The sequence below is a fragment of the Eleginops maclovinus genome, chromosome 9, assembly GCF_036324505.1.
Source record: "Eleginops maclovinus isolate JMC-PN-2008 ecotype Puerto Natales chromosome 9, JC_Emac_rtc_rv5, whole genome shotgun sequence".
NCBI classification, from domain to species: Eukaryota; Metazoa; Chordata; class Actinopteri; order Perciformes; family Eleginopidae; genus Eleginops; species Eleginops maclovinus.
In genome coordinates, this window is record NC_086357.1 from 4,787,840 (window position 1) to 4,807,357 (window position 19,518).

At 38.7% G+C, this 19,518-nt stretch overlaps 1 protein-coding gene across 1 annotated transcript in view; it reads left to right on the forward strand.

Moving 5' to 3' along the window:
• Positions 1–19,518, forward strand: part of LOC134870249 (inactive N-acetylated-alpha-linked acidic dipeptidase-like protein 2) — a 555,262-nt gene that overhangs the window by 206,889 nt on the left and 328,855 nt on the right. The window contains exons 3-5 of the mRNA XM_063892353.1: positions 5,448–5,624; positions 7,603–7,780; positions 9,177–9,338. Coding sequence (XP_063748423.1) covers positions 5,456–5,624; positions 7,603–7,780; positions 9,177–9,338 — 509 coding nt within the window. The 5' untranslated portion in view covers positions 5,448–5,455. The remainder of the gene's footprint in view (positions 1–5,447; positions 5,625–7,602; positions 7,781–9,176; positions 9,339–19,518) is intronic.

The window sequence follows — 19,518 nt, forward strand, 5'->3', positions numbered from 1 at the left end:
GTTCAGTCGAAGTATTCCGATCCTTAACTCAAGTAGAATTAACACATTCATGTCGAAATTCTCCGTTACAATTAGAAGTCCTACATATACAATGTACGTACAGCTTCAAAGTGACTCATACTCAAAAAAAAACCTCCAGCCGTGATATATTATTATATAAAAGACATATTTAGATTGTTATTGTTGTTGCATGAAGTTATATTTTAGACAAAAAGGTTATGCAACACAAAAAAATCCTGTTTACAAATGTCTTTGGTTAACGTTTAGTTAAAATGTAATAATAATTAACTGCATTGAATAGTTTAATATTCCGTAATACATTGTTTTACAAGTGTATCACATGTTTGATTTATTGCAGTATATTAATCTCAAAAGTAACTTAAGCTATTAAATGAACGTAGTGGACTAAAAGTAAGCAATTACCCTTTTAAAGGTAGTTGAGTAGAAGTATGAAGTAGCATTAAATGGAAATACTCAAATAAAGTATGTAGGTATTTTAAAATAGTACTTAAGTCCTTATAAAATACCTCGTCTGACACTCTGAAGAAATAAGTAAATATAGTTACTTACTTTCCATCACTGCCTCTGAATGCACAAATGGGCCCTGAAACAACAGGGAGAATGTGTAAAAAGGCCTTGGGTCTTTTTTTTTTAAAGATATCTTTTGGGGGCTTTTTGCCTTTAATCGGATAGGACAGTGGAGAGGGACAGGAAAGTGGGAGAGAGAGTCGGGGTGGGATCCGGAAAGGACCACGGGTTGGGAATCGAACCCGGGTCGACGGCGTACGGTGCAGGTGCCCCAGCCAGTTGCGCCACGGCCGGGGCTGGGTTTTTTTATGCATAAGGCATTGAGTCATCTTTGAATCTAAATTGCAAAAGACATGTTTATACAACAACCCAAAGTAAAGAAAGAATTGAATTGCAATTTCTTTCTCCACTGGAGATAAGCATCAGGCAGAAAGCCCACTGCAGTGTGTGGCGGTAACGGGAGGTCAGCAGTTAAATGAACTTTTGTTCCCTTTTACTGAGAGGATCCTTCATCTGCATTGAGCTAGAAGTAATGAAAGTGTGGTGAAGCATTCAAGATTGATGCCAGGGAACTCCCAGACCTCTTCCCTCTGCTTTTTACCCTCTCTCCTTCATCTATAAACACTCTGCTGCCTTTCTGTTTTCAACGCTTTTGCTTTGAGTGGCAGCCATTGCCTCTGCGCCTCCTCACTGTGTCTACAGTCCCTACTCTCCTGGACATATCCTCTAATTGTCTCCATCTGTGTATGCCATCCTCCCCTTTGTCCTTTAGCTCAATCTCTTGTTGATCCGCTTATTATAAACAAAGAGGCTAAACAAGGACAATTCAGCGATCGCTCAGACATCGGGGAGCTATTCAGAGACAAAATGATATAGAATTGTAAAATGTCCCAGAGACAATCATCACTGTCAACAGTAATGATACTATGCTTGTGTAGTGGTGTTACAACTGAGAGTCCTTTGTGCAACAAAAGGATAAATTATATTTTATTTGAAAATTGGGAGAGAAACTCGCACTGGAAGGAACTTTGGGATTTTAGCTTTTGCAGACCATTTACATGCACACAAAAACATGAATCAATATGTTTGCTGACACAATACAACACATTTTTAACAAATCAATATGAAGTGGCAAACTGTCAATACTTTATGTTTGTAAAATAATAATCACCGCAACCTCTTTTATTTATTGTACCTAAACCGTCAAATCTAACGTGATATACAAATATAAATCTGAGCAATCAGATTCTGGAAAATCATACTACATATATTTTGTTTACAGACAACAAAAAAAGTTTATTTTACAATATAAATAAATAATCACATTTATTTAAATAATCAAAATGGTCTTTGTTTTTACGTCAAACTAATGTTTCAAAGAGAGAACATATTTTTTTAGACAAGATAAGAGCCAAAGTTAAGAGTGGATTGGATGGATGTGTTTAAGGGGCTTACACAGTGGGTGTAACGAGGGACAGCCAAATTGATCACCACAGTCCAGGTGTTAAACCAAAGACCTTTTGCTAACAAGCCTGCGTTTCTAACCTTTAAACCAAATACTCCAAAACTTAAACATTTTGGTGATATCCACTACATGAAACACCAAAACAAGGCACACGTGTAAAGAAGCTGGATGGAACGAATACGTTTATTTTTAAACCCTTGTTTTCATGGTAACCACTTAGGTATTAGCTCTAGGCTTAACAACTTGCTTTTTACTCCTTTTGCTTGAACTTAACCAGTTTAAACCTGTTATTATTGAAGTAAACCTGTCTGTAAGATGAACACATTTCACTGAATAACAACCTTTAACTCAAACTGCAGTTTCAAGCCAATGATTTTATTCAGCTGATTTCTTTACTTTTTTCTTTCATGCATTTCCCTGAGGTTTAATGATGCTGTTTAGGAGCTGTGGTGAACTGAACCAGAGCTGGTTTTACACACATGATCACCTCCCAGTTCACACACACTCACAACTCCCCAAAGCTATGAATTCATGTTTCTTACAGGCACACACACACACACACACACACATACACTTAGATCGATTGCTTTAGTCTATGCCTCGCCCTAACTTGTGTTCTGTCAGTCACATTACATTGTGTGAAAGCGTTGCAGCACCCTGCAGTGCTTTTACTCTTCATAATTGTGTGCTGAGAGGCTCTGGTCAGTTACTTAGCTTAAGTAGCTATTAACCACACTTATCACGTTTTCTTCTATATCCAGCACTAATGTAACATCCATTACCTTCAGTCAGATGGGCAGTTTTAATCTGTTGCGTTCACTGCAATGGTCAGATTTCAAGAGGCCTTGGTACGGATTGCAAGTGTGAACATGGATAATACTTTTTGGGAAATTCATTCAAATGTATTTGAATGTACTTCCTGCTGGTTCTGGGTTAACTATCTTTAGGGGCTTTTTTTACTGCATCGATTACGCAAGGTGTGTTGAAGGGGCATTTGGTGGCTACAGCGCTGAAGAAGGTCACTCTAGTATATTGTTTGCAATTTTGTTTTTGCACAGCAATGTTCATGCATTGAGAATGTTTAAATTGCTAACTCAAAGTTCTGACACACATTTTCAAAAGGCCAAAGGAAAACACAAGTACATATTAGTTCATAGCAAAGACACTCAAGTATTAACGGTGAAAGTAAAAGTTATTCAAATGTGTAAATGTATGTAATTATAATATATAATTCAGAACCAAACTTTTACTCTGGTTGAATCACCAGTGTATCAATAAGTACACACTCTGTGATACACTGGTGACTTGGTTTTCTTACACAGTCAGATAAACCTATTGTCCGCATATGAGGACATCATTTCTGTCCAAAACTACTTCCTGTTCAAAGACAAATGCTTAGGTTTTATACTTATTAGGTCCTATTAATCCCAATAGCTACAGCTACAACAATAATGGTTGTAGCTGCTCCAACATGAACAATGTGCAGCTTTCCTCTGCCTGACAGCACTTTAAAGTGCATTTGAACTATTATCACTATTTTCTGGTGTTGTGTAATGTGAAGAAAATATAAAGAAAGATGAGGTAAAACCAATTCTCCTACTTCTTTAGCTGAATAAACAATTTGAAGTATTTCGAATCAGGAGCAAAATGCATCGTCACAATGCTTAAAATCAGCGCTGCTTTTTCTCTGAATAAAATGTGACTAATAGAGAAATGTGGTGCTCAGGACAGCGATGATACAAATTAATGATGAACTACCAAAAATTATGTTAACAGTTAAAAAGAGCACAACCTCAATAATCTACAGCAGCAAAATGCAACATACTGTGCACATTAATCATGTTATATTAATCCAAAAACATCAGTTAGGCATTCATACTTTCAAGACACCCAAGGACACCGTACATTTTAGTAAATACTCTAAAAGGTTAAAAATATAAACAAAAAACAGTTTCGCCCTTCATGCTTGGCTACACAAAATGATGGTGATTTAATTTTGTTACAATCTCTCTTCCATAAACAGGTCTTAGGTGGCTGCAAACCCTTTGAATCAAAACATATATGCAGCTTTATGAAATATCTCCTTCATACTGTCAGTAGCAGTGCTTTTGTTAAATTATTATTGCAATATAAGATGTTTTTATACTGTAGCTAAAGTAGGGGCCCATAATCAGGTCATTTCAAAATAATATCATCACTCCTTTATTTGGTATTACTATGAATTATGCAGCATTAACAAAGATTATATACGTAAAAGCAGATTCTTAAAAAAACACTGCTGTATAGACCCAGTACGAGAGGATTGTTTTGGCTTCAACTCAACAATTTAAAGTACACCCAAACATTCAGATATATATATATTTTTTATTTTGCTTTTTATTTCTATTATTTCTTCAGAATGCCAGACGAGCACTCCTCTTCAGCCCCGGGCTGGTGAGCAGCTCCTTGATGGTTGAGGGCTGTTCTTCCTGTCCTCATTTCTTTAGGGACAGGATCATCTGGTCCATACTCTGAATCAGAGAGACTACTGGCAGCAGCTCCATGTCCTCTGGCTCCTGCTGCTCCTGAAGTCCATCTCCAAAGCTCAGGCTGGAGGGACGTGGATCTCTCAGATGTTCCACTTTTTGCTGAAGAGCTGCGTTTATCTTTCTCGCCAACTGGATCTTTCTAGAGAGATCTTCCAGGTCGGTTATGTAAGCCGATTTGACCTGCTCGAATTCATGGTGGAGCTCGTTCTTCGTGGTCCTTTTGATGTTGTTGTGAACCTCGGTTGCAGTCTCAAAGGTTTTCAGGCTCTCAGGGTCGCAGGTCCTCTTCATGCTCTCAAATTTGTCCCGTATTTTCTTCTCTTTGGTGATGAACCCTTCCTTCAGGTTCGTTTGATGGGCTAGCTGCTGTTTAGCCTCCTTCAGTTGCCTGATGGTTTCCTGTTCTTGTTTCAGGAACCTTTCTGTGAGGCTTTTCTGACAAGCCAGCTCAAGTCTAGTCTTCTCCAGTTCTCTGCTGAGCTCCAGCCCGGGGTTAGACTCCCAGCTGTTAGCATTGGCAGGCTGGCGCATGAACGTAGAGTGCCTCCTGCCGTGTCTCGCACAATTCATCTTTAGCTGTAGATTATCTGTGTATAGTACTGCTGAAAATGTGTTCTCTCTCGCTGGAGGAAAATGTTTTCTAAGCTCATGAAAGCACTTGTTTTTTGCATTATTTCATGTTGTCATAGGGATGTCATAGAATGTTGGCAGTGCTCCGATGACATCTGCTCATGACTTACAAGGCATATAACCAAATGTTAGGGTTTTGCTTTGGGGTATGTGGGGTTGGTTGTATGTTTCCAATTTGACCCCAAAGAGGGTTAGCGAGATGGTTTCACTGGGACACCATTATGTATCTTAAAATTGGCTAATAATGCGTATAGAAAAGTGAGATATCTGGAAACTATGTGTGATTTGAAATCCAGGTGACTACATGGCATACAGGAAGGTTTGTGACACCCAGAGTGGTCCAATGGTCGGTGAAGGTCTGCACTGCTCTGGAGGTCTGGATCTGGACTGGGACCTGGACAAGGAGGTGCTACAGGAACCAGGGCCCAGCATGGACCGCATGCAGATGCAACATGTAGACTGCCAGAGATCAGGTACAATAATACAATTTCCTAACCAATGTGTCAGTTAAAGGGGCTTCATTATGCTTTTTTTGGGGTTTCCTTTTCTAGTGTGTGTTATAATGGTCTGCAAAGGCTAACATTCCTGTGCTCCTTCCAGAGGAGTTACTCTCCCACACACTCCCCCCCTGCCTGAAACGCCTCCATTGGAGAGCTTAATTTACTTCCATAACATAGTGACATCACTATTTAACACTCACGCTTCTATTGGCTAGCACTCCAACACATTGTACATGATAGGCATAGGGGCAGGACATCTCTAAGCCGCTGACCAAACACAACAGAGCCGACCAGCTAACCAATCAGAGCAGACTGGGCTCTAGTTTCAGACAGAGGGTGGAAAGAGGTGCTGCAGCACAGGCAGTATGAGAAAGATAAAGAGCTTTATGAACATTAAAGCATGGAGACATGGTAGAGGAACAAAATACAAATATGAACCTGAAAATAACGCATAGTGGGGCCCCTTTAAGATGTCTACAGATTTGGTCAAATATATGTTTCTGGGTCAGCTTTTTTTAAATAACAATATAAAATACCTTCAACAGTCAGTGACCAGCATATTCCGATTTAAATTCAAACAGTCATTTATAAGCTCATAGTGCATTGACTTGCATATTCTGTCGTACAGCTGATCTCATATAGAGCATGATGATATGAAAAGGTGATTATTTTGTTCAACTAAGAAAACAATTACAGATCATAATGCATGGAAATGAATGATTTATGTCAGGACCCTTAAGTTTGTGAATAATTTATAAAACATTTTGACACGTTAATGACAGCTAACAGTTTGATAAATAAAGAGGATTGCTTAAAGTCTAAAGATGCCTTATCTCATGTTGTCTTTGTTTTGATTATGACATTTGCTCCTGTAATGCACCTGAATATGATACTGATGCACCTTCTCATGCCAGCAAATGTTAAGCATTTATGACCTTTTCTGATACATGTATGATTTAAACGTGCTCACATCATAAACCATTTTATTTATTTATCTTGAAGCTGGTTTGCACAAAAGTTCTTCAGAAACCCTTTCACATAAATTGAAACAACCTGTCACTAAAGAAGAAAAGAAAATTTGGCTTTTAACGTGAGAAGTTTGCCTCTGCCAGCAGCTGCAAAAGAGAGAAACTTTTTAAGTACCCTAAAGCTAGACTTGAGTTCCTCAGCTTTGAAGGACTCTGTTTTGAATTGTGCCTGGAGTTCTGTGTGAGCAGTAGTCTTCTATCCTCACAAGTGCTTTCTCAAGGAGGGCTGATCGTTTTAAAACTCTAAATGAGGCATTGCACTTTTTTTCTCCAAATCCTATTCCTAGTTTAGTTTTCAGAATAACAGTTAGGGTCTGTTGATAGTTTCCAGTAACCATCTCGAACTGGGAAATGTGAACGCCATACTGAAAGGTGTCATGATCCTGGTTTTGTGTTAATAGTTGTCTGTTTTATTTTGAAATGTTTTCCCTCCTTGTGTCATGTTTAGCTTCACTTCCGGTCTTGAGTTTCCCTCCTGTGCCTGATTGTGTCACCTGTTGCCCCTGTGTTTCTCCTCCCCTGGCCAGCTGTGTCTTTTCTTGTGATTACCCATGTGTATTTAGTCTTGGTTCCCTTTTTATTCCTGTCTGGTTATCGTGGATGTTTCCTGATGTCCCTGTCCGTGTTTTGCTCCGATTATCATGTTCCCTGGTTAGTAGTTTGTTGTTTTTCCTTTTTGCTTGTGTCTGTTTACGTGACCCGGTCGTGTCCCCTTTTTGTTATCAGCTTTAATTTGAGTAAAGCTCGCTTTTAGTTTGAACCCCATACCTGCCTCCTCAACATAAGGAAATACAGTTAACATATTTTCTATCCTTGTTATGTCATCCTGTTTCATATAATCCATTTCTCCCCAAGCCTGCCCACACACTTCATGTAATTCATTTTCTACATAAAAGGTGGTAAAGCATTTTTTACACGTTTAGGGTGTTCAGACCCCGGCCCTGACCCTGACCCAGAACTGATGGAATCCATCCAGCCATCTGTGTCTGTTTCGCCACATGGACGATTTGAACGTCTCCAGGAAGATCCAAACTACATTTCCCACTTCACCAGGGCTCCGGGCCACAAAGGCCAGCGACGACTCCAATGCTTTCTGCTCAGGTGATTCAAGGATTGCTGAAGTAGCATTTGTAGAACTCAAGTCTTAAATCCCCTTCTGTAGAAACTGTAGGTGAGTTTATGACTTGTGTGTGTTTCAGTGATCCGCTACAGGAGCATCAGTAATAGATGGTCTCACCAAATCTACCAACATGGACAATTTATCGTGTTAACATTTTGAGGGCATATAGGCCTAAAGAACAGAAGGGAATGAATTGTGAAGAAACCGTGTGTAATACTTTGCAGTCCTTGCCACCATATGAATGTGACATTACACTTTTTTTTAAGCTTTTTATGAAGGCGGGGATCTGCTTATTGATTGTCATAAATGCTAATAATTCAAAATTATTAGAGCGGCTATGCCAGTTTTACCAACAGCTGTAACCAAAACCAGCATTGTTTTATCCAGGAAATTGTAATTTTTCTTCATTTCGAGAATTCCCAAATTTGGGTCAATAATATCTAATCTAATTTACTGCTAAAGCATTAGGATGGCTCATTACATTTAGGAACACTCAAGTACATAACGTATGCTAGACAAGATAATGGAGAATTGTCTAACCTATTTTCCAGGTTAGGCTAGGGCCACTGCTTCATGATGGGAGGCTCCAATTTTCATTTTATAATTTGCTCTTCTAACCTTTGTTTGTTCGTTCACTCCATGAAAGGACATCCATCCCAGCTTGCTTTATCAGTGTTTGAAAGCTTTAACCCTACTGTCAGGAGTGATAGGATGGTATCATAACTATTTGGCCAAATTAGCTGCCACCTCACTATGATTTCTTTACCAATTAAATGGACATTTTAATTCATTTATTGACTGCACAGAGAGTTGGAAGATCATATTAAGTGTCTTGTTTCCAGATTTTGCAAAACTTTTCTAACTGCCTTTGAATCATAATAGACATATGGTTCATTGATGGTGTTTCATACGATGAATGATTGCACATGTTTTTTTCTATCAATTGGAAAGAAGTATTGCAGTTAAATATTGGCCTTTTCCAAAGCCCTTTTACAGCTCTGGAAACAATTAAGAGACCACTGCAGCATTATCAGTGTCTCTGGTTTTACTATTTATAGGTATGTCTTTGAGTTTAACATTTTGTTTTATTCTATAAACTACTGACAACATTTCTCTGTGTTGAAATTCAACAGACACTTGAATGGCTGCCATACATGTACACATTTAAGAAAAATACGGAGTGTTCTCTTCATTTTTTGTTTAGAGCTGTATGTAAATGAAATAGGAAGTGAAACTTGCATGCTTTCCTTGGTCCTGTAGATCCCGTATAGTAATTACATTTACTAGCTAACTAAACAATTCTCTGAGATGAGATGTGGTTTTAAGCACTAAAATCTAAAGTTGACAGCTGGTTGGTCATTCCCTTTTTCTTCATAGGTACTTCCTGGCAGGGGTGGGGCTTTTCGTCCTGGGTCTCCTGATTGGCTGGTTCACACACACACCTGCCGTCAAACCAGCCGCTCCTCCGGCCGACAGCTCAGACCTGCTGGAGGATCTGCTGAAAGGAATCACAGCCGATAAGATAAACGCTCTGCACAGGTAAGCACCCGACTCATGGTTATTTTAAATAACAAATGCTGAACAAAACAACACTCTTGTTTGTGGACACAAAGTAAAAGCAGGAGGCGTGTGCCAATGTGCAAATCCATTCACTCAAAAGCCCTTTTCAACTCAAGCTGGCTTCACACTGAGAGACAGGTGCTGAGTGGTTACTGAGAACTGTTGAATAGGACACACAGGAACAAAACAAGGCTTAATATCACAGAAAGGATGGAATGTGCAAACCCAATTTATCAGTTCTCTTTATTCTTCCTGACTGGTGGTAAAGAGAGGAGATGGCAAACAGACTGAGCATTACTTTCCTTTTGATTTAGTGACTAAAACAGGTTACAAGTACTTATTATTTAATGTTCCGTTTGTAGTTGTGTTCTCTTTTATTTATTGTTATACAGCTGAATATTTTTTTCTCCTACATAATTGAGTTATTCCTGCTTGCTAAGCAGTGTGATGTACCTTTGTGCAAGGGTAGAACAACAAGCATAACTTCAGAAAACTTCATTTAAAGGTGGATAAAAAGGTACAGCCATTTTAAGTAGTATTCAGTATAGCATTCTTTTTTGCTCTTGTCCAAATTTCTTTATGACATATCTTTCCTCTATTACATTTTTTTTCTGAGAAGCACATTTGAAAGTAGCATTACTTGTAGCTGCAAAACCTTGTATAGAATCATTCAGTGTGGATGGTTGGATATACAAAGGTAGAAATCCAGCTTTGACACCATATACTGCTGTAGTGACCTGTTGACCCTTTTCCTAACCTCAACAGATTAGTTATTTCTTTTAGCACAATCTTCCAAAAATCTTTACTAAGCAATTGTAATTTACTTAACTAATCCTTAAGACACACTGTCTTCGAGATGCCAACTTTCTTGTAACACTGACCATTTTATCTTTCTTATCTTTATCTTTCCTTTATCTCAACCAAATGTTTTCTCTTTATCTGTGTAGTTTGAATTGCCAAAGCCTCTTCAAACCTTAACCATAAAGAAAGAAACAAAGACTTTGACCTTGGAGACCATTGTTCAAATTTCATCATCTACAAACAGACTTCATTGGTTTCTATGAACTCGTTCTTTCCCCATAGTTGAATCGCTTAAAACAGACAAAGATGATTATGGGTAAAGGACACTTAAGTCTACAATCACCATTATCAAATGTTTAACTCGTGGCCTTTTAGCAAGCCACAGATGTATTCATATCCAAAGAGGAAGGGAAATACTTTTGGAACCGAGAGATAAAGACTCTCCACCAGGTAACACTTTTAGTTTTGGTTGTATCTGATACAAACCTCTGTCAACCCGAACGTCGCCTTCTCCACGCCAAAGGATCACCGCATGCCTGGCTGTATGTGTCTCTGTGAGATAACTGGCTTTGCCACTGAACTGAGACAATCATGTCACCATGGTTACCCTCTCTGAGTTTAGCCCACTTTTCATTATTTATTTTTCCACATTTATATTTCTAGGTGCCAGAAAAAACCCTCACCACCACCCGTCCAAAACCTACACATCTTAACCGTCTTTGTAGATGACACATTTTTCAAACCATTACTAATAAAATAAGAAAGTGAATTTCAACACCACCAATTCACTGCTCAGTTAAATCATCCATTATGTATTGTTCTGTGACCTCTGGTTAAACAGCATGGACTGTCAGACGGATGTAAGGTAGATATGACCTCTCATTATCTTTTCACCTTGAACTGTTGGAGCCTATATTTGACCTTTCCTCTTTAATAAGTCACCTTTTTACTAACTAATATCCATCAGAAACAACCAGTCAAGAGGTATGAAAGGGTTATGGCTATGGTCATTGGACCTCATGAACTCTTAACAGACATTTCCGTTGTGCTATGGCAGAGTGGACACACTGCATTTTCTGAAAAAATACAATATTGTAATATTAAAATGCAATCTACGTAGATTAAAATTGAATTCTAGAAACTTGCAATAGTGTGTTCCATTTCGTAATCTAATTTAGTAATGAGTGGGGTGGAGGAGGAGTATCTGTCTTTGATTTTATTGGTTCGTTTTTACTACTTATCTGTTTCACAACTATGGGGAAAGAACAATTGTATTAATTGCAAAGCAAGAGGTATATACTGTACATAGTTTCACATACCTTTAATGTTCATGTCAAATCCATCAACTTAACTAGAGATCACCATGCATCCATTTGTTCACTGGACTACTACAACAGCTCACATGGTAAATGTAGGAAAGTGTACATTTCCAAAGCACTCATGGCATCAGTGCACCAACAGTCAAGTTGTATTCACCACTGTGGCTCTGACCTAATATTTCATAAGTGCAACCCTCCGCAGTTCAGACCGTAATGAAGATGCAATGACTGACACTTTTTTCCCCTGGTTCAAGATCAAATTAGTCAAAAGGTTTGAAAATGCTCAAAGAAACACGGGCCAATAGTCTCGTTGCTGCTGGTTGAATTCTCTAGATGCTAAAGAAAAGGACTTCCATTCTTCCTTTTTTGAAATCCATTACCATAGGGAACACTTGACCACGCTTTACCAAAACAAATAATAAAATGCTGCCCCACAGTTTCTTTCAGTTGCAATTTAGGAAGTGATGGTCGTAGGGACTTGGCTTTGGAACTGAAGGTCACCGGTTCAAATCCCCGAAAGACCGAGTGGTAGCGAGGTGTCTCTGAGCAAGGCACCTTTCCCTACACTGCTCCCCGGGCGCCGTACATATGGCAGCCCACTGCTCCTAACACTAGGATGGGTCAAATGCAGAATGTAAATTTCCCCTCTGTGGGACAATTAAGGGTTCCTTCTTCTTGTGTATTTGTACACACATTATCAACATCCTCAGGAGGTGTGTTTCAATTTGGGACAGAAATGTTTGGATAGGGGTAAAGGGATTCTCTAACACTGTTGTAATCTTTTCCTTAGTCTGTTTGGATTACTCTGATACCTTTCCTTGATATCTTCCTTGACAGTTAAGTAAACATTTAAAAAGGAAACACATTTGACCTTTTTTTTTGGCTAGATGTCAGCAATTGAATTGGCTATTAGTTTAGTGACGGTTGAAGGATTTAGGCATAACGTTTTATGCCCACACAAAGTAAGTAGAGACTATATGCTTCTATTTTGTTGGCTTTAATTACTTCTGTAGGTTTGTAAGGTTTCACTGAACACATAATGAAACATACAAGTATAAGTATATATACAAGTTGTTCTCAAAAATGGATTCTATTCAGAGTTAAGGTTATCCAAGTCGAAGAACATGAATGATGTTAAGCAGGGAATTTTGCCTTAGCCAATGGTGTACTGAATGGATGCTCTTGACTCATTCCAACTCTTATAATGGCTCTTTCATTCACACATGTTCCTGTGTATTCAGTCGTATACGTTTTTTGTTTTAGTCTTACTATTACTAATTTCATCAGGCTTTGAAAATAAGAGGAATTAAAGTGTCTGCTATATTGAGTCTAGAAAAAGACAGGCCAGAGCGGGAAAGAGACAGCGGCAGAGAAAGAGGGGGGACAGGAAGACATACATAGACTTTAGAGAAACAAATGGAGACCAATAAGATTTTTTTAAATAGCTTTGCATGACAAAAATCGTCTCATTGTGAGTTATCTGCTGTTTGGTTTGTGGGATTAGTGATTGATAGGTCGTTTTATGCTTTTTGGGTTTTTGTTATGCCCTTTCTTGTAAATGGTCTGCAAAGGTTAAAATCCCAAAGTTCCCTTCAGAGGGAGTCTTTCTCTCCTAGGGCCCCTTTAAGGGATTGTTGTATCTGCATGAGTAGCTCAATATGTAATGGATGAAACTCGACATGTAATTGTCAGGCAATGTTTTGGGGGCTCAATCGGGGTGTCTAGGCAAAACACAGCCCAGTTTTTCTTCACTTGTGACTGTAGAAACTGTGTATCCCATTTTTGACTTCAAAGACGTATGTTAAGCACGCAAAGCTACTTTGAGAGAAGCTGGATTAAGTTCAAATCCCGGGAAGAAGGTTTCCCACTGCTAATATGTTGGCCCTACTAATACTTATCTCTTCTGGTATTAATACAACTGTACTGAATGACATCTATAGGGAAGTGCATCAGAACATTTTGTGGCTTTTTTTACTTGCAGACTGACATATTCTCATATATCATATGTGAACACTTACTTTGAGAGATCTTTCAAGGCGTGATCCTTCAGCTTTTGTTTGGCAGCTGACTGTTGCTGCTACTTACTGGCTGGATGATGTCCTGGGGGGATCATTTTTGTATGCAGCTGATATGGATCTTTAATAGCTGGCATCACATTGCATTCTTTTGTTCCCTGAGGGTTCTGTTTATATGGAGACAAACTGAATGAAGTGTATTTGTACTGTACCTCATTTGACCTGACAAGATGAAAACATTTCCCAGTTTGCTATAAATATTGCTTCTTGCAAAAATAGTGTTAAAGGTTAGAGGTTAGGGTTAGAGGTTAGGGGTCACAATGGTTGAAGAATGATAAAGTGCTGTGAACAAGTATAAGGAAAATCGTGGTAAAAGTATAGACATATTTAACTGGCTGGGATCTACTAGTAATCCATTAGTCATGCCTACAGAGCTTGCTAGGAGAGCTACTGGCCACAATGCAAGGAAGCTGCCAGAGAGAACGTTACTTTTTAGGGCGGAACACTACCAGCTCAGTCTTTACACCAAATGAAATCATCATTGAGTTTAAAATAAGAATCATTAATTAAATTCTTGACATTTTGACACATACTGACATTTTTTTGACTTAACAAACTTTCTTCCCTTCTGACCTCATTATACTGCCTTTCTTGTTGTCAAGTTATCCAGATGTTAAGATTCAGATTCAGCTCTGCCCAAACTTGAAAACGGCTTGTTCAACACAAATGATGCAAGGGGACAACTCTGTTCCGTTCTGGTGATTTATTTTGTTTTAGATTGATGGCACAAAGTGAAATTCCAGAGGAAGAATAGGTTGATACCCTTTAAGAAACAAAAGGGCAAATTACATTCCACATCAGTACGCATCAATCCTGATCATTAAACTAAACATCTCATTTAAATTCAAAACAGATCAAAATCAAACAGAAAACAGCAAACAAATGATTCTTTCAAACTAAATATTTGAAGTCCATACCAGTTGCGTCTGTGGTTGAACATGAGCTGTCAGTAGGCTGAGGAGACCGAGCAAAGAGGGCTCGCCGAGCTAACTCCAAACATTTTATACTCATGCTTGATTAGAGGTGCGCAGGTGAAATCGGTCCCTCCAGAAACATGGGTTGCATCCTGTCTGTTGGGTGAGCTTTCTCTGCCCCTTTCAGGCCTGGAGTTCCTCCACAGATACTGGTCCTATGCTCACACTTGTTTGACGCCACACTTGTCATAACTGTAATATGGTATGCTGCTTTGTCAAATTTGATAATTCTGCTATACTGACTGATACTCATTTTTCTGAGCTGTAATTGTAAAACCAGCAAAAAACCTTTTCTTTATTTATTTGTTTGAACTTTGAGGTGTGCTGCACAGAAAATGCATCTTTCACGGGACAGAAAGCTTCTAATGTCTTTTTAGTGTTCAAATGTCGAGGTGGCTAGTACGGTTATTTGCACCATTATTTTTCCTTCAGTTGAAAAGCCTCATTTATGTCTTTAATTTGATCAAACAAAAACACATCCAGAAAACCTCATTCTGCAAAATACTTTTTCCTTTAAACAAACAAACAAACAAAAACGTGTTTCCAGATCAATTTTGGACAGATCAGTAGTGCATAGACAAGAGATCCGTTTTGAAGATAAACGTATTTAAGCAACACACCACAACCATAGCCATAATTTGGAGCGGGAGGAATATAAAGGTTTATGAAAATGATCACAATGTGTTTTTCACAAGAAACGCTTTTTTAACAAAGTGTTCATGGGTACTTGCTCCTGGTCTAAACAGCTCTCTGGAGTTAAGAGGCGTAACATATATTTAAATAATAGAGGAACACACAGTATAAATACCAGACCATGGCCCAGTCCAAAGCCTTAAAGGGAAAACGCTGTTTATTTTAGTTAAGCTTATGTTCTCTAACTGATTACCCTTTGTCCGTATTAATGTGAACAACTGTAATTTCTTCCGAAACTTGGAAACTCTCTGATGAACTTCATGTATGATGAACTTTAATAAAAAAAAGTGGAATGATTTTTGTGCACCAAAGCTGCACTACCTTAAAACAGATTAAGAAGCGAGCAACTGAACGTAGGAGAGTGTGGCCTTGATAAAGTCAATTGAAGTTTTTGTGGTTGAGCTGCTTAAGACACTAGTCAGTGAGGTGGAGATGTGGTCCATTCCCACCTTCTGTTTACAGCAGTACTTCTCCCAGAGAGTCCTCACCACTCAAACATCTTGTTTCCTCAGAGGACTGATTACAGCGGGCTACAATGGCCTTCAAAACATTCTATTTGCTATCTATAAAAAAACATTTCATATTTCAGTTGGTTGACTAGATTGGATCGGTTATTGTATGATTGAGTGCACATTTGGACTAGGATGTCACAATTTTAAAATACCATTGCCTAACACTATTCCAATAATGTCACAATCTCAATTATTATTACATAATGTTAACACTTTATGTATACTAAGTTACGTTTAACCACTGTTGATAAGTGTAGTTTTGAAGAGAAGAGATGTTTTATATATACTGTTTCAGTAATATTTTGTCATTCTTTTATAATAATGAACTGGAGTATTTCCAATCTATGCTACTTTTTAACTTCAACTCCACTACATTTTGGAAGAAAATAATATACTTTTACTCTACATGTACTTACACTCAAAGTTACTTTATACTTTTGATATTTAAAAACAAATGACAATATAATATACTGTATGATGCAGTACTGTACTCGGTGTTGATACTTTGAGTACATTTTGCAGATAATTCTTCTGTACTTCTACTTAAGTAACATTTTTCATCAACATAATTCAGGACTTTTTCTCGTAACAAAGTATTTTCAAACCAAGTACAGTATTTCTACTTTTACTTAAGTAAAGGATCTGAGTATACTTCCACCTCTGCTTAACAATCTGTTTCTATTAACACTGGATCAAATCACAATACAATGACATGAGGTTAGGCTGGCAATGACAACCTAAAAGGCAATATCACCAATATTTGAAATTCCCCTTTACTTTACAGAACACTTAAGTGTCTTTCAGTTACACTTTGTGGGGAAAGTATGTTTTTTTACTTTAGTCTGCTTTAATAAACCCAATTCCACATATAGCAGGCTACCATGTTAAGTGAAAAAAGACAACAACTGATAAACATAGCAGCCAAAGAGCCAGATATGTGTGAGGAGTCGGTGGAGACCAAAACAGAGCTAAAAGTAGAGTGAAACCAAGAAGGTAAGGCATATTGCAGCCTTAGTTCTTGGACATGCAGCATAGCAAATGGTGATGGGGAAGGTGAGGATGGACTCATCGATAAGCTGTCATCAGACTGCCATTGTCTGAGCTCTCTCAGTGGCTCAGGCGATGTGACAGGTCTTCCACTGCAAAGGGGTTGTTGTCAGAATGAACAGAAATGCAAATTAGCATGAGAATTGCCATGTCGGACTGGATGCAGTAGGACATTATGGTATTGTTGAGCAAACTGTATTTGACTAGTTATGAATTGGGACTTACTAAAAGGTTTCATAGCATATTAATTCATAAGGTAGAATGGCTATTGGAAAGGACATTTTTTTCTTGCATCAAACAGCCACATGACCCAGTAAACACTCAGTGGATTCAGTGGAAAAAGTCCAGGACAGAAGAGAATCCAACTTTGATGAGGAGGTTTGTGAATAGCACCTCCTGTAGATGTACAGTGTGTCTCCTGCAGCTCTGATTCTGAGCAGTGTCCCAGAATACTTGTGTTTACAGGAGCTCATCTACTGTCAAGTCACCGCAGCCCATTTCCCTGATTACTTCCTCTTCTCATTAAAGCAGTGTTTATCAGTGAAATCAGCGGCTCTAGTTACTGATTGCAGTGACGCCGTGAAAGCACAACACTTTCCACATCAGCCATTTGTAGATGAACTTACATGACCACATTAAGTGATTGATATAGAAATACTTCTTAGAATAACTTCTTGGAACTCTCAGAAAATACATGAATGTTCCTCTTTTTGAGTTTTTCCACTTCTATTCTCCTTTTAAGTAGCTCTACCTTTCTAATCACTTAAATTGGTTTACTGTTTAACCAATAACACCATAAGTATAGGCTTGGTGCGAACCACCCTGAGTGCATTAGCAATTTACCTCATGAAATCAAATTAGCATTCAGATCACTAGAACCAAGGAACTAAACTCAAAATCGGTGTACTAATATGATAAATAAACATTCTCACAAAGCAATGTACTGTCCAGCATGCTGCAGTGAATATTGAGACATACTGGTCTATTCCAGTTTTGATTCAGATCAATAATTTAAAATGGCTAAAAAATGGCTATATTGAAAATTCCCTAAACTTACCAAACTATTGTTCGAAGATTATACCTACCCCTATTTTATTTCCCAATTCGTAAACAGCTTATTATTTGCAAGTACGATTTACCACTCATTCTCTTTTTTTTTTTTTACCAATCTTTTTATTGCAAACAAGTCATAATCCAGACAATGACAAGAAGTAAGAACAGTAATAATCAATACAGAGCAGTACAGGTGCATACAAATTAGAAAAGGAGGACAATGGGGAAAAAATAATACTGATAAAAAAAAAAAGAGCGCATCATTTCAAAGGACCTCATTGAAAATTAAATAAAAATATGTTATCACTTCAGGGTCCATAGAGAGTCCTTATTTACAGTCTTGTTTGTTTTTGTTTTTTGGTGGGGAAGCATGTATCCATTTGAAGAGAATAGAGCGTCTAGCTAGTAGAGTGGTGAAGGCAATGACACGGCGTATAGTAGTGGGCATATTCTCAGGCCTGTTCAATGGTTCCAAATATGTCAGACCAAAATGTGTCCAGCTTCGGGCAAGTCCAGAACATGTGGAGACGATCAGCTGGGGATTGATTGCATCTGTTACAGGCATCACTCCGATCTGGGAATATTTTAGCCAGCTTAGCGTTGGTAAAGTGAGCTCTGTGGAGCACCTTGCACTGGAGTAGGCCATGTCTAGCACAGATGGATGATGTATGGACTAGGTTGAGAACGTCACTCCATTGATCATCGGAAATGTTGCTACCTAGATCACGCTCCCAGAGCTCCTTAAGAGGTACCATAGGATTCGGACTCAGGGAACCAATCTGGCCATAGAGAACTGAAACCAAGCGCTTTTGATCAGGGTCGAGTGTGAGAAATGTATCAATTGGTGATTCGGGGGGGGGGGGGGTTAGGAAAATGGGGAAATTGCTTTTGGATGACGTGCCTGACTTGGAAAAAACGGAAGAGATGACTGTTGGGCAGGTTGAATTTGACTGACAGGAACTCAAAGGATGAAAAGACTCCATCCTCGTAAAGATCATCAAGCGCCGCGAGACCACTGTTCGACCAAGCACGGAAGGCCGGGTCAGTACACGATGGAGAGAATAGGTGATTGTTTGAAGTTGGGGCATGAACTGAAGCTCTATGTAACCCGTGCTGTTTCCTGAATTGGAGCCAAATGCTTATGGTGCTAGTAACAATTGGGTTATTCAAATTTTTATGGGTCGCTACAGGGAGCTAAGAGCAGATTATAGAGTGTAAAGAAGCAGAAGTTGACAACTCGATATGTACCCAAGGTGGGCAGGGGTCTGAAAGTTTACAGTTAGCCCAATAGAGGAGTTTGTTAATGTTAGAGGCCCAGAAATAGTGGCGAAAGTTGGGGAGTGCCAGGCCTCCTTCTGATTTAGGGAGTTGGAGACACAACCTTCTAATACGCGCAGGCTTGTTGTTCCAGATGAACGCATTCAACTGCTTATCAAGATCAGTGAAAAAAGATTTATTGATGCACACTGGGATGTGTTGGAAAAGGTAAAGAAACTTTGGCAGGATGACCATCTTTATAAGGTTGACGCGACCCGCAAGAGACAGGGGAAGGGAGGCCCACCTGGACATTTCAGCTTTGCATTTATCTAGTAGTGGTTGAAAGTGTTTAGGGAACAGGTCTTTAAAAGAACTTGCAACAAACACCCCCAGGTATTTGAATCCCTCCACAGCCCTTTTAAAAGGGA